The 12,862-nt window shown below is 40.4% G+C and overlaps 1 protein-coding gene, 1 long non-coding RNA gene and 1 other non-coding gene across 5 annotated transcripts in view; 2 read left to right on the top strand and 1 right to left on the bottom strand.

Annotated features, from left to right (window-relative positions):
* Positions 1-78: 78 nt before the first annotated feature.
* On the bottom strand, positions 79-160 carry trnal-uag (transfer RNA leucine (anticodon UAG)). Its single transcript has one exon. It is a non-coding gene; the product is annotated as a tRNA-Leu (tRNA).
* Positions 161-2,700: 2,540 nt separating this feature from the next.
* Positions 2,701-4,160, top strand: LOC135932529 (uncharacterized). Its single transcript, XR_010573546.1, has 4 exons — positions 2,701-2,849; positions 2,962-2,994; positions 3,299-3,482; positions 3,948-4,160. It is a non-coding gene; the product is annotated as an uncharacterized LOC135932529 (long non-coding RNA).
* A 5,112-nt stretch (positions 4,161-9,272) lies between these two features.
* Positions 9,273-12,862, top strand: part of hdac8 (histone deacetylase 8) — a 52,248-nt gene continuing 48,658 nt past the window's right edge. For all 3 annotated transcript variants that reach the window (XM_063469455.1, XM_063469454.1, XM_063469456.1), the window contains exons 1-4: positions 9,273-9,475; positions 9,573-9,625; positions 10,653-10,783; positions 12,103-12,244. In XM_063469455.1, the coding sequence (XP_063325525.1) occupies positions 9,359-9,475; positions 9,573-9,625; positions 10,653-10,783; positions 12,103-12,244 (443 nt within the window). In that variant the 5' untranslated portion in view covers positions 9,273-9,358. The remainder of the gene's footprint in view (positions 9,476-9,572; positions 9,626-10,652; positions 10,784-12,102; positions 12,245-12,862) is intronic.

Here is a 12,862-nt window from a genome sequence, read left to right as displayed (position 1 = left end):
AACAGATTTGATTTCCACTGTCGCCGTTACATTTTATTGGTAAGGCATGGGACAAACACGAAAAGAACCTGAAGACCATGGCAGCAGTGGGATTCGAACCCACGCCCCCGAAGAGACTGAAGCCTAAATCCAGCACCTTAGACCGCTCGGTCATGCTACCATTGGGAGCAAGAACCTCATCGCAAAAATCTAGACAGGAAAAATTGAAAAAGTGCAACACAAACCAGAAGCCCAGAACATTCAGTGATGCTCTTACTGTTGTAGAAAAACATGTTTAATACTTGCCTGAGTGTTTTTGGATACAATAGCATCTGACTGCCCTGGTTAAACTCTTATTGCAGCAATAGGATTTCAACCCACATGTGTGAGGAGCCTGGAGTCTTAACCCAGAACCACACAACCATACTAACGATACAGCAGCTAAATATTACAGCTTTGAAATGTGTAATACAAAGTGGAATAACTCTCCCCAACTTTATAAACAGTACATGTGCATAATACCCAATCTGTTCATCAACCCTGATTAACAATGGGCATTTGGCTCAGTTTCATCATTGTCGATATGCAGCTTGTCAATACCACTGATCAACAGGCAGGACTACCATTCACACTGAGTCAAGGAATGGTTGCAATCACAGCATTGTAAGATGGCAAAAGACGTACCCTTAGTCCACCCTCACTCTGTTTAAACATGGTAATTTGCTTTTCACCTAAACAGTCACCTTGACTCTACTGAATCCATCTATTTTGGGAACCAGTAGCCTGAGATATTGATGATATCCCAGATAGCAAGACGACATTGAATCTATGTTGATTTTTCATCCGAACCATCGTATATGGTCGGGGTTGAAATGCCAATGTTGTAACAACATTGAAATACTGTGGTAAACCGACGGTCTTACTATAGAGACGTTGTAACGATGTTGATTCACCGTTGTTTTGTTGTCATTGATATTTGATCTATTTATAGTCGACCAGGTGACAACAACAACGTCGAGAAAACGTCTATTTATAGTTGACGATCGATCGGCTCTGGTCACCATCAAAAACCATCGATTTGTAGTTGAGCATTAAATTGCATTGCAACTGATCGGGTATAAAGTACCAGAGAAAGTAGATTTATTGTTCATTTGTTATCAATGACTTGGTCTAGTTCACCAGCTTTAAAAAAATCATGTCTACGTGCAATTTATGTATAGTTGACCAGGAAATTAAAGCAGCGATCACTTGGACTATTCCACAGCACCCCTCTCACATTGGTACATCCCCCCAGGTATTGTCTTGTACAGTAGAGCGGGACATTTGATTTACTCTCAGCGGAATTGACCGGAGAAGGCATCAGTTCATGCACTGCACTGGCCTGCACCACGATTAGTATAAGGTAAGAATGAATGATTTTTTTTTCCTACTCGTTATTTCCATGTTTGCATTTGAATAACAGTAAAAAACTCGTTAATGTTGTACATTAACGAGTTTTTTACAGTTATTTACGTTGCTCCCACAAAATGTGGGAGCCCGAAATTGTGTCTATACTTCTTACAATCCGGCAACAAATAAATTGCACTGCGGACAAAGTATATCAACAAAGAAAACATTTTCGTTTCATAATTTCTTCGTTATATTCCCTTACAAAGCTAGCTTTAACGCTTCGAGGTTTCCTTTGTTCTTGCCGTCGCCTCGGCGCTTGACCCAGACTTTCGCTCTGTATTTGCTTAGTACTACAAAAAATTCTAAATCTGTGATATATGACTGATAAACGTAAAGTTAACTGTATAAACGTGTTCAATGACTTTGTTACTTTTGATGATTGGAGAGCACTCGCTTCAATTCGCACACGAAAACTTTAGACTCAGTTTGAAAGCTCACGCGGCATGCCCACGTGATTGTACGTTGCACGCTCACCTAACTTTACGTTGCACGCCTACATGACTTTCCGTTTGTGCCTTGAATAATGAATAAGGCTACGTCCACACGTACCAGCGTATTTTTGAAACCGCTGATTTTTCTATGCGTTTGCACCTTTTGTCCACACGTAATGTATGTCTGGCCGTACATTGTGTTTGTATTTCCAGGCACATTTCACGAAGCAGAACGCAGTCTTCAGAGATATCCACGTGAACGCTGTGATACGTCTGACCTTCAGTCCGAAGAAGAAACCCAGACCAGTCTTAAAAGAAAGCACAAGTAAAACCTTTTTATTCACAAACATATCTTTGATTGTTAAGAATTTATGATCTTGTCTTTTATACATATCTGTGGTGCTTGCATACTGCAATATCGCCACATAATATAGTCCAAAAAGTGGAAGTTTGTAAACTTTTTAAAAATGCAAAGCCGTGTACACTTGTGCACTTCAAAAATTCATTGTATACTGTACCTTCTTGCACGTCTCTGTTTCCTGTGTGTGTTGTTAGAAATCAAACTAACTTTAGGAAACAATATGCCAAAAGCACATTTACAATTACTTAAGACCGTTTTTAATTTATTTTCTTTAGACCAAATTCCCTGTACACATATACGGACTCAGAGGATGAGCAGCCTACAAAAAAACGGTTTCCCCAGGCCCCTCGAGTGAAAATACCAGGTAATAAAATACTGTCTAGTGTCTGTGTACATATCTGTGTCTGACACAAGGAGACTTTTTTGACAAGTTGTCTGTATTCTTAAATACTTAAAAAATTATCTTTTTCTAAACAGCCCTCATCACTCCGCAGTCTGCCCCCCAGCCCACTGATAGCAACCATCATAATGCCCCACCCAGCTTCCGGCACCTTTCGCCACTCCGGCACAAACCGACACAGCTTTGCGATCTCCCCAGCATGCAGAGTCTGATGTCTTCCCTATAGATGGTATGCTTTTAAAAAAGCTTTAAAGCTGCATCACAATGTCATTGTACTCTTATCTTCAAAACACCAGTTTATACTCCTGAATGTCATCTTGTTGTGATTTTTTTTTCTGTAGATTCCAGAGACTCTGTGAGGCCACTATTGCAAGGCAAGTTTGAAAATCTTGGAATTTCACAGTTTACATGGTATAACAAATATATGTGACAGGCAAAAACTAGTAAACACTTTTAGCAGTTACAAGAACTAACAAATGAATATCCAACAAAAGGGAATAGAAATACATTGTACTGCCAATACTTTGGTTTATTCTTTGTATGACTTGAAAATCAGGCTTTAGGGAAAACCAAATGACATGTTTCTATCATCAATTACATGAAGTAAACACACAAGCACTTGCATACACATTTAAGACATGAGACTCGCTAATTCCATCTCTTAAAATGTGTCTATAGGTGAGACGCTTTGCGTTGATTGGTGCTGCTGGACCACACTGGAGGTGCGAGTCCGCCGTGTAATGGTTTATGCCATTACAAAGGAGCTGGCCTCTGTACTCAACTGGGCAGGGGAAAAAAACCAAGGACCAGACAAAGCAAAAAAGGGCATTTAAAGAGACAGCGCTGTGCAGATGCATATTTGGTAAGTTTTAACATTTATTGTAGTTTTATGAGCCTAAAGTGAACAATAAAGGGATCAATTGATGTGCTGGGTGCATTTCACATTTCCTATGTCTGTTTTTTGCTATATTACTTTGTCTTTCTTAATAACAAGACTTTCATGTCCGGTTAATCTGGAGATGGAGTCTTTGGTCTTCGGCTTGTTTTGTCCTCGGGTTGTACACTTTGTACAGCCCGAGGACCCCATGTTTTCTTTTCTTTTTTTTTTTAAAGGATACACGGCACACCATGCTAAGACATATCACATTTTCAGCTTATAGCTCTTTGGGAATCAAATGCGGCAGTTTGCTGATTTCCGCCTGGTGACTTTCATGTTTATTAGCCTAGGAGTTTACATACTTTCTCCCTGCTGAAGACAATTAACAAGAGCTTATTCATGTGCTCTAATTCCCTTTTTTTTTGTGTGTGTGTCTATTTTTTGTCCTAGATGGCCTGGCGCAGCAGGTAGGGGCGAACTCTATGTCTGAGTTGGTCTTTGCTCAAGCAGTCCAGAAATGGCTCAGATATGCTCCAGATCGTACGGGTGGCGCGCAGGACGCACATCATCCATCCCCATCCCGGAGTAAATAATAAAAAGTGACGTGAAACATAGAAATGTAAATAGGAAACTTTGTCTTTTAATAAAGTATTTTGCAAATGATACATGTCTATTGACCTTTTTTGTTTTTTTGTTTTTTTTCAATAAAAAGCAACTGTGCGAAAGAGGTGGAAAATCAACACCATAGCTCAACAGTGTTTCAATATCAGAATCTGACATTGTTTCAATGTCAACAGTATTAGAAAATATAACATCGAATCAATGTCAGGTTTCAACATTGATTCAACATCAAAACCTGACGTTGTTTCAACATTAAAAATGGGTGCAAGAGTGACGTTGGGTCAACGTCAGATCTCAACGTTGGTTCAATGACATCGCCTGATATTGACTCAACATTGTTTCAATGTTTCCTTGCTATCTGGGATGGTACTGTAATGTCTTTAGACAAGATGGAGTCTGATTATTGAAGACTTTGTATGTGAAGAGAATAATTCTTCAGGGAGCCAATTAAGAGAAGTCAAGATTGGAGAATTGGCCATCTCTCCTTTAGTCCGTACCCTTACTGCAAATAAAACTGACTAACACAAATAAAAAACAAAAATGCAACATGGAAAAATACAGCAATACTCAACTAGAGCCCACATGAGGAAAAAACTCCTCCTGGGAGGGGTCACTTTGTCAAGCCTTTTGATTTCCCAAAACAAAGCGTAACCTGATACACTCCATTTCTCCCCTCACAGTGAAACGGTTTGTCAATCACCTTGACATACAAAAACAGTCCAAGGACAGACAATGAATCATGAAAAACTCTGCTGTTCAGTCTGTTTGGATCTACTGAAGGAGCCAGTCACTATTCCCTGTGGACACAACTACTGTATGAGCTGTTTCAAAGTCCACTGGAATAAAGAGGATCCAAAAGGAATCTACAGCTGTCCTCAGTGCAGAAAAATCTTCATACCGAGGCCTGCTCTTGTGAAAAACACCATGTTAGCAGAGTTAGTAGAGGACTTGAAGACATCCGGACACCAAGCTGCTTCAGCTGATCTCTGCTATGCTGGACCTGAAGATGTTTCGTGTGATGTCTGCACTGGAAAGAAGCTGAAAGCAGTGAAGTCCTGTCTGGTATGTTTGGTTTCTTACTGTGAGCAACACCTCCAGCCTCACTATGACTCCTCTGCCTTTGACAAACACAAGCTGGTCAAACCATCCAACTGGCTGAAAGGGAACATCTGCTCAACTCACAATGAGATGATGAAGATGTTCTGCCGTACTGATCAAAAATGTATCTGCTATCTCTGCTGAATGAACATAAAGGCCACAACACAGTTCCAGTTGAAGAAGAAAGGACTGAAATGCAAAAAGAATTTGAGGTGATTTTGCAAAATGTTCACCGGAGAATTCAGACCAAAGAAGGAGAAGTGAACGTGCTTCGGAAGGAAATCGAGGAAATTCTGCAATCTTCTGATAGCGCTGCGAAGGACATTGAGACCATCATCAATGAGCTGGTGAGTTTCATTAAAGAAAACGGCTCAAATCTAAAGCAGCAGATCAAATCCCAGCAGGAAACTGAAGAGAGGTGAGTCAATAAGCTTCAGAATAAACTGAAGCAGGGGATCACTGAGCTGAAGAGGCAAGAAGAGGAGCTAAAGCAGCTTTCAGACACAGAGGACCACATTGAATTTTTACATAGTTACTCCCAAATGCCCAAACTCACTGATTCTATTGACTCACCAAGCTTCAGAATTTGTCCACTTAAATACCTTGACGATCTTGAAAGAGCAGTGTCAGAAGCCAGAGATAAACTCAAAATGTTTCTAAGTGAGGAATGGAGTAAACTCACTCTTAGAGTAAGATCAGCAGATGTTTTACTGCCACAAGCACAACCTAAGACCAAAGATGAGTTTTTAAAATATTCATGTCAACTGACAATGGACCCAGATACAGTGCACCGAAAACTCTTTCTATCAAATCAGAACAGAACCGTATCAGACAATGCTCCATTTCCATGTAAGAACTCCGGTCTTAAAAAAAGAGACAGGTTTACCATTGAACATCAGGTCCTGAGTAAAGAGAGTCTGATTGGACCTTGTTACTGGGAAGTGGAATGGAAAGGGGAAGGGGTTTCAGTAGCCGTTTCGTATAAGAATGAAATAAGACTGGATCAAAGTGAGTTTGGAAGCAATAATATGTCCTGGGCATTAGAGTGTTACAACATAAGCTACAAATTCAAACATAACAACATTACAACTCCTATCTCAGGCCCTCTGTCCTCCAAAGTAGGAGTGTACGTGGATCCCAGAGGAGGTATTCTGTCCTTCTACAGTGTCTGTGGCACCATGACCCTCCTCTACAGAGTCCAGACCCCACCACTTTATGCTGGACTGTGGATTTGGAAGAGTTATTGGACAGACAACACTGCTACATTTAATGAGTTGAAGTAGACTGTGCTTATTACCATATATAACACCACGAAAGAAAAAAAAAAATCTCAGTTTTTTTTTGCCTATTTTTCTGCTCACTGGTCAAAGGCCAGTCAAACCATCTTACAGTAAAATTCTAAGTTTTTAGGTAGGTAGCTTGTTGTTCTTTCTCCTTGGCAGCATGGAAAAAACATGAAATATTGACAGTAATGTAATATATTTCATCCTGTACTTATGAACATGTATGAATATAAAAATACAGCATGTGGCTTTCATACTATATAGTTTGAATTTATATTGTTTCTGCAATGTTTTCTGCAATGTTAATCTTAGAAAAAGGTATCTGGTTTGCATCTTACCCAGGCAAGCCACCATCCTAAACATTAATCACAAACGTTGTCGCATGTCAAGGCTTAGATCAACAATGAGGTCAATAAATCAAAAGGAACAAATAGCAAAAGACAAAAAGAAAATCATTAAAAAAATAGACAGACTGACAAAGAAATTAGTCTAACTTCTTTAAGATTGTTCGTTTTTAATGTAAATGACCCCTGTCAGAGTGTAATGACCTAATAGTTGTGCGAATTTAGAATAAGTGACTGTCCTATTCTGCTCTGGGGAACAGTGCAGTGGCGACATGATAGCAACTTCCTGAACTCAGTTGGTTACTCACATGGTTACTAATGTCTTTTCCTGTCTAACATCTACTTAATCACTTACTGAATAAATACTGTATATATAAAAAACAAAAAAAATACAAAAACATAAACACTTTGCTATGTAAAGAAATCGAAATAATAAAGCTGACTAATTATGAATAGAGTACTATATTTATTTTTCACTTCATGAATTTGGTGACTGCTGCTGTAGAAAAAGCTCCAAAAGACCACGGATTTTGGCAGGACCCAGAAAGCAAAGTTACACAACAGATCATAAGTAAGTGTGTTTATTTTTCAACAAAAGGAGAGGGGTATGTAGAGCCAGGATCAGGGCAGCCATAACATGTTTAACAAGCAAATAAGGATTGTCTGTAAAGAAGGAGGGAAAAAAAATTAGTCAGGACAGGAATGGCAGGGAGAACATAAATTGTGAGACGAGATCCGGGGAGTTGGTCAGTGGTCACCGATCAATGATCAGTGGTCACTGATTAAAAGTCTTTGATCTGTGGTTGTTGATCAATGGTCATGGCAATTTGAATATTAACAAGAAACTGACCTCACAGCCCATTGTTCACCATCGGTGCTACTTTCAGTCATTGTGCAAAGGTACTGTTTATAAAGTTGGGGAAACCTGCTATCAGATAACACTGAAAAAGTCACATGGATGATTGACGAAACGTTTCTCCTACTGAAAATGCTACGTGAACAGAATCAACTTTTTGGGAGGATATCACATCATTTTTTCACAATGCCCCCATGCTCTTTTATTCTGTATACAGTCCATTTTTCCTTCTCCCATGCATGTAATTGGTCTAACCTAAGGAATGTTTAGTCCTCATTGGTTATAGACAAAAACACTCAAATAGGAGTGGGTCAAGCTGTTTAATACAACTTATTAAAATAAACTCAAAATAAATAATAGAAAAAATGAAACAAAGACTTGTGGTCTCAAAGTGGGAAGTAAAACTTGCTAAAATAAACACAATAAACACATGCAAAATAGCAAACCACCATAGCACCCAATCAGAATTAATAATGAAATACTTCCATTGGATGACTCTCACTAATGGAAACATTTATTTCTTAACTGAGAGGAGGTGACCTTCTGAAATCCCATGATTTCCTCAGAGTGTAACCCAAAACATATCACCTTCTCCTCTCACAGTGATACTGTTTGGCATGCATTTTGCAGACAAAAATTGACACCAAGGCTACAAAATGGATCAAGAGAAACTCTGCAAATCAAATCCAAGCAGAAAAATGAAGGGAGTCAAGTTATAATACTTCAGAAGAAGCTGGAGTAGGAGATATCTGAACTGAAGAAGACGGACAAGGAGCTAAAGCAGCTCTCACACAGAGAGGACAACATGGAATATATACTCAACTACTCCCTGCTTTTCAAACTCAGCAATTATACAGACTCACCAAGCTTCAAAATGTGTCCAGTTAAACACTCTGAAAATCTGAAAACAGCAGCGTTAGAAGACATCTATAAGTTGGAATTTTGACTTAATAACTTTAAATTATGGGTAGTTATGGGGTAAGGGGGGTAGGAGTTAGTGGTTAGGCTTCTATAGCTTTTATAGCTATGAAAAAACAAACAAACAGGGTGATGTCACAATGGCTCCATTGAGCGTGCCCCGCCCCCCTTAGTTAACTACACGTTTAATGGAGTTTAACCAGGTTCTATTTCAGTTTACAGCCCTGTTTTCCCCCTCTCCTACTGAAGGTTGTTTGATGAAATATATGTCTGGGTTGGTGGAAGGACAAAGTTAGGGTGAACACGTACTATATTCAGCAGACTCGTCTGTCTTGACGAGTTTATCGCTTGGCTATCTATGCAGCGGTTGAAGAGTCCGTGAAAAGACTACAAGGAATCCCAGAATGCACCTCACGCGCGTCCGCCGAAATGGAGAAAAAGTGTCCTCGCGCGGAACTTTAGATGAGTTCTTAAAATCTTCTATCTCTCGTTACAGAATTATCGAATTGACTTTTTTTTCATCGAGATAAAATAGTATTAAGACATAATATAAAACAAAAAGTTATAACTTTCAAAACCTGTATGTCTGTTAATCTCACGGTTGAAGCCAGCTTTACCGGGTGGGTAACACGGAATGTTGACAGTGTGACGCCAGACTCGGCCAGTAGAAGCTGCTCTCTGTGTTCAGAATTTGTCTTATATTTCAGCTCCATCTAAACATTTGGATTTCAGCCAACCTAAATGAGTTTCAGAGGTGACAGCGATGATGACGACAGCTGCAGTAAACGAAGAGTCGCGTATGTTTACAGTCCGGAGTATATCCAGACCTGCGACACTTTATCCAAAGTGCCAAACCGGGTGAGTTGAACTGAATGAGAAGCGTTACAGAGCTAGTTAGGTAGCAGCCTTTTCCTAATCTGGAAAACGATATCCTTGTCTTTACCTCTGTTACCAGGCGAGTATGGTCCACTCACTGATAGAAGCCTATGGACTGCTTCAACACATGAGGTGAGCTGCTGGTGTTTGCACCGAGAGAGAACACAGTTGGTATTGTTTTTGTCAGTGAGCAGGAGAGGATGTACAAAAGACACACTGTGGAAGATGAAGGTGGGTGGATCAATCCAAATTTCAATAGTATCTATACCAAAGCTAGTATTTGTATCGGATCTATATAAAAATTTGCATTATTGCACAGGAGTAGTGGGAGAGGATCAGCGATTAATAACTAATGATTAAAGCAGCAGAGTGCTGTATAAACACACTGAGAGTGAAAACGGGTGAGTAAAGAAGAAACATTTAGTCTATCATGGGAAGCCCCAATCACCCTTGGCCTATTGCAGCGTAACTAAAGCAGGATTCAGGGAATTATTAAGATGTTGGTCAAAACTGGGAACACTGTCCAAAATGATGCCAAAGTTCCTGACTTGCTCACTGTGAGAAAGGGATGATAACAAAAACCTCCTGAGACAAAAGTTTTACTGCTGCTCGGCTGGTAGGTGGCAGAGATGGTGACAGTCTGCTAGCAACAAAAGAAATCACTAGGAGGTTTCTGGTGCAGCATCTTCTTTCACCCAGCGAGAGCCAACAACCTCCCTAGTAACCACTGGTTGTGTCATGTCTACTATGGTGGACAGCCCTTGAAACAATGTGCGTGTGAAGTACAAATAAAACTTGTGTTCTTTCATTTATAATCATTTGCAAATGATGTTACCGGTTTAGCTCAGTGCATTAAGTGGGCGACCACATGCCGTACAGCTAAGAGTGGCCAGTCCGGGTTTGAGTCCAACCCGTGGCCCTGCATGTTTTACTCCTTCTCTGTCTGCTCCTGCTTTCCTGTCCACTGTGTCTATCAAATAAAGCTGAAAAATCCCCCAAATTCCACTTTTTCAGGTAAACACTCGGGTAATTATATAAAGTTTCTCTTTTTACCCTGATAAAAAGGCTCATAACTGTTATTTTTAACTCCATTTCTCCTGTCTGTTTGTCACTGCAGTGTCTCTGCTGTTAAATCACTCTTTCTCTCTACTCTCTCCAGCATTGTCAAACCCCACGTGGCCACTATAGAGGAAATGGCCAAATTCCACACTGATTCCTACCTGGAGCATCTCCACAAGATCAGCCAGGACGGAGACAACGATGACCCCCAGTCGGCTGACTACGGCCTGGGTGAGCAAAACACATTGCTACCTTTTTATTATTTAATCTTTAATGTGTTAAACGCACACACTTTTAGTGCAGTATGGTGTCATTGGGTTTCTGGTTTAAAGCACAGCTGCCTTTTGTCCTGCATGACTAAAGTGATGAAGGGCTAAACTGATCATTACCTGCAATATTAAAGCAGCTGTAGTACAAAAATGGAAATAAAGGGGTTAAAATGATTTCACCAGTAGATGGCAATGTAACACTGCACTTAAAAACACTGACAGCGATCATAAATGTTCTCCTCAAATAACATTTTTTTCTTTTGTTTGAGACACAAGTGCTTAAAAAAAATCTAAGGGTATGTTTGTTGATCTTGTCCCACTCCTGAGATCCCACTGTTGTTTGTTGTTCTTGGATGGGTTGTATGTTAGTCCATCCTTTTCCGAGGTTTACATTTCTAACTTTAGACTAAGCTTCAAGTTCACTCTGCTTGTTTTTGTTCCATGACATTCCCTTATCCTTTATCTTTCTCTCACCCTCTCTTTTTTAACTCAGTAAAGTTCTCATTCAAGGACTTGAGTTACCCTTCAGATTTCAGTGCGGTTTAAGGCGCAAATATCAGAGAAAGTTTTTGTGCTTTTTCGTGTCGTCGTAAAATCCACTGCATGCATGCATGCATGCATGTACCGCGAAGCATTATATTAGGTGCCTGTTGAAGTAGCTCGGTGTTTATTAGTGGCGTTTCAGTGTCACTTCTTACTGGCATACATCACTAGGGTAACATATGCTGCAGACATAACCACATCCAGTTAAGACACCGCCAAGTGACCAATCAGTTCCTTGGAAAATAGTGTTACGATTCCTGGGAAAGCTGGTCATATGAGACTGATAAGCCCTCGATTAACTTATCGAGTTGATAACCATCTGCATGTGACTTTTGAAAGGAGCAGACACCTCCCCCAACCAGCTGTACGGTGAGGGGAGGAAGATGGGGAAAAAAGACACACTGTGGAAGAGAGCCACTGGTAGATAATAACTAATGATTAAATACAGAGTGGTGTTTAAACACATAGTGATTAAAGAAGAAACACAGTGCATTGTGGGAATACCCCAGCAGCCTTGGCCTATTGCAGGGTAACTAAGAGAGGATTCAGGGTCACCTGATCCAGCCCTAACTATAACCTTTATCAAAAAGGAAAGCTTTAAGTATAAGTTTATCCTAGCTGTCAGACCCCTGACAAATTAACATGCGTACTGCGAATTGGTTTTGCCTTTTTTAAAAAAATGTATTTATTTTTTAAATCCCTCATCTTCCTCTCGCCTGCTGTATTTTCTCCCTCCAGGCTATGACTGTCCAGTGGTCGAGGGCATATTTGACTATGCAGCAGGAGTGGGGGGCGCTACGCTGACGGCAGCTCAGACTCTGTTGGACCAAAAGTGTGACGTGGCCATCAACTGGGCAGGAGGGTGGCACCACGCCAAGAAGTAGGCTAACATACTTTAGTATGCTGTAACCTTCCTGTGTGCTGCATTACATGTGCATATAGTGTCTCCCAGCAGGCCGTCTTCCTGACCCATGCCCTCCTTCCGCACCTAAACCAGCTTTAGATGAGCACTTGTTCAGTCAGTACTTGTCAGTTTAAGAACAGAGACAGTGTTTGGTGGATAATGTGACTTTATTTATCCACTCAGAACGAAATCTTTTGGCTATGTCCTTTTAATCGTATCTGTAGACAGTAATAGCCCATTAATGTGTGCCGATGTGATGTAATCACACTGTTGTCTCCCCCCGTGACAGTCACATAATTGCCTGTGAAGGCAGACTTGCAGCTGGCTTATTTGTCACTCATGAGGGTGAGAACGGCGAGCATAAATAGAGCCCCAAGCAGCCAGTTTCCCCTCTCCACTGAAAGATCTACTGTAGGAATCACTGTTTAGAAAAACCATATCTGCATAAACCTTTAGAGACATTACACACTGGTCACCGAACAGTCGTTGTTGTGCTTATGTCAGTCACTCTGGGTTAACTGATCCAGCTGTGAGCAGGTGTTTCAGGGCCAGACTCAGAATTTGTTAAACCATCAAGTTCCATCAGTTCCATCA

The sequence above is a fragment of the Pelmatolapia mariae genome, linkage group LG3_W (assembly GCF_036321145.2).
Source record: "Pelmatolapia mariae isolate MD_Pm_ZW linkage group LG3_W, Pm_UMD_F_2, whole genome shotgun sequence".
NCBI classification, from domain to species: domain Eukaryota; kingdom Metazoa; phylum Chordata; class Actinopteri; order Cichliformes; family Cichlidae; genus Pelmatolapia; species Pelmatolapia mariae.
Note: the sequence above shows the minus strand (reverse complement) of the source record. Positions and strands in the feature narration are given on the sequence as shown.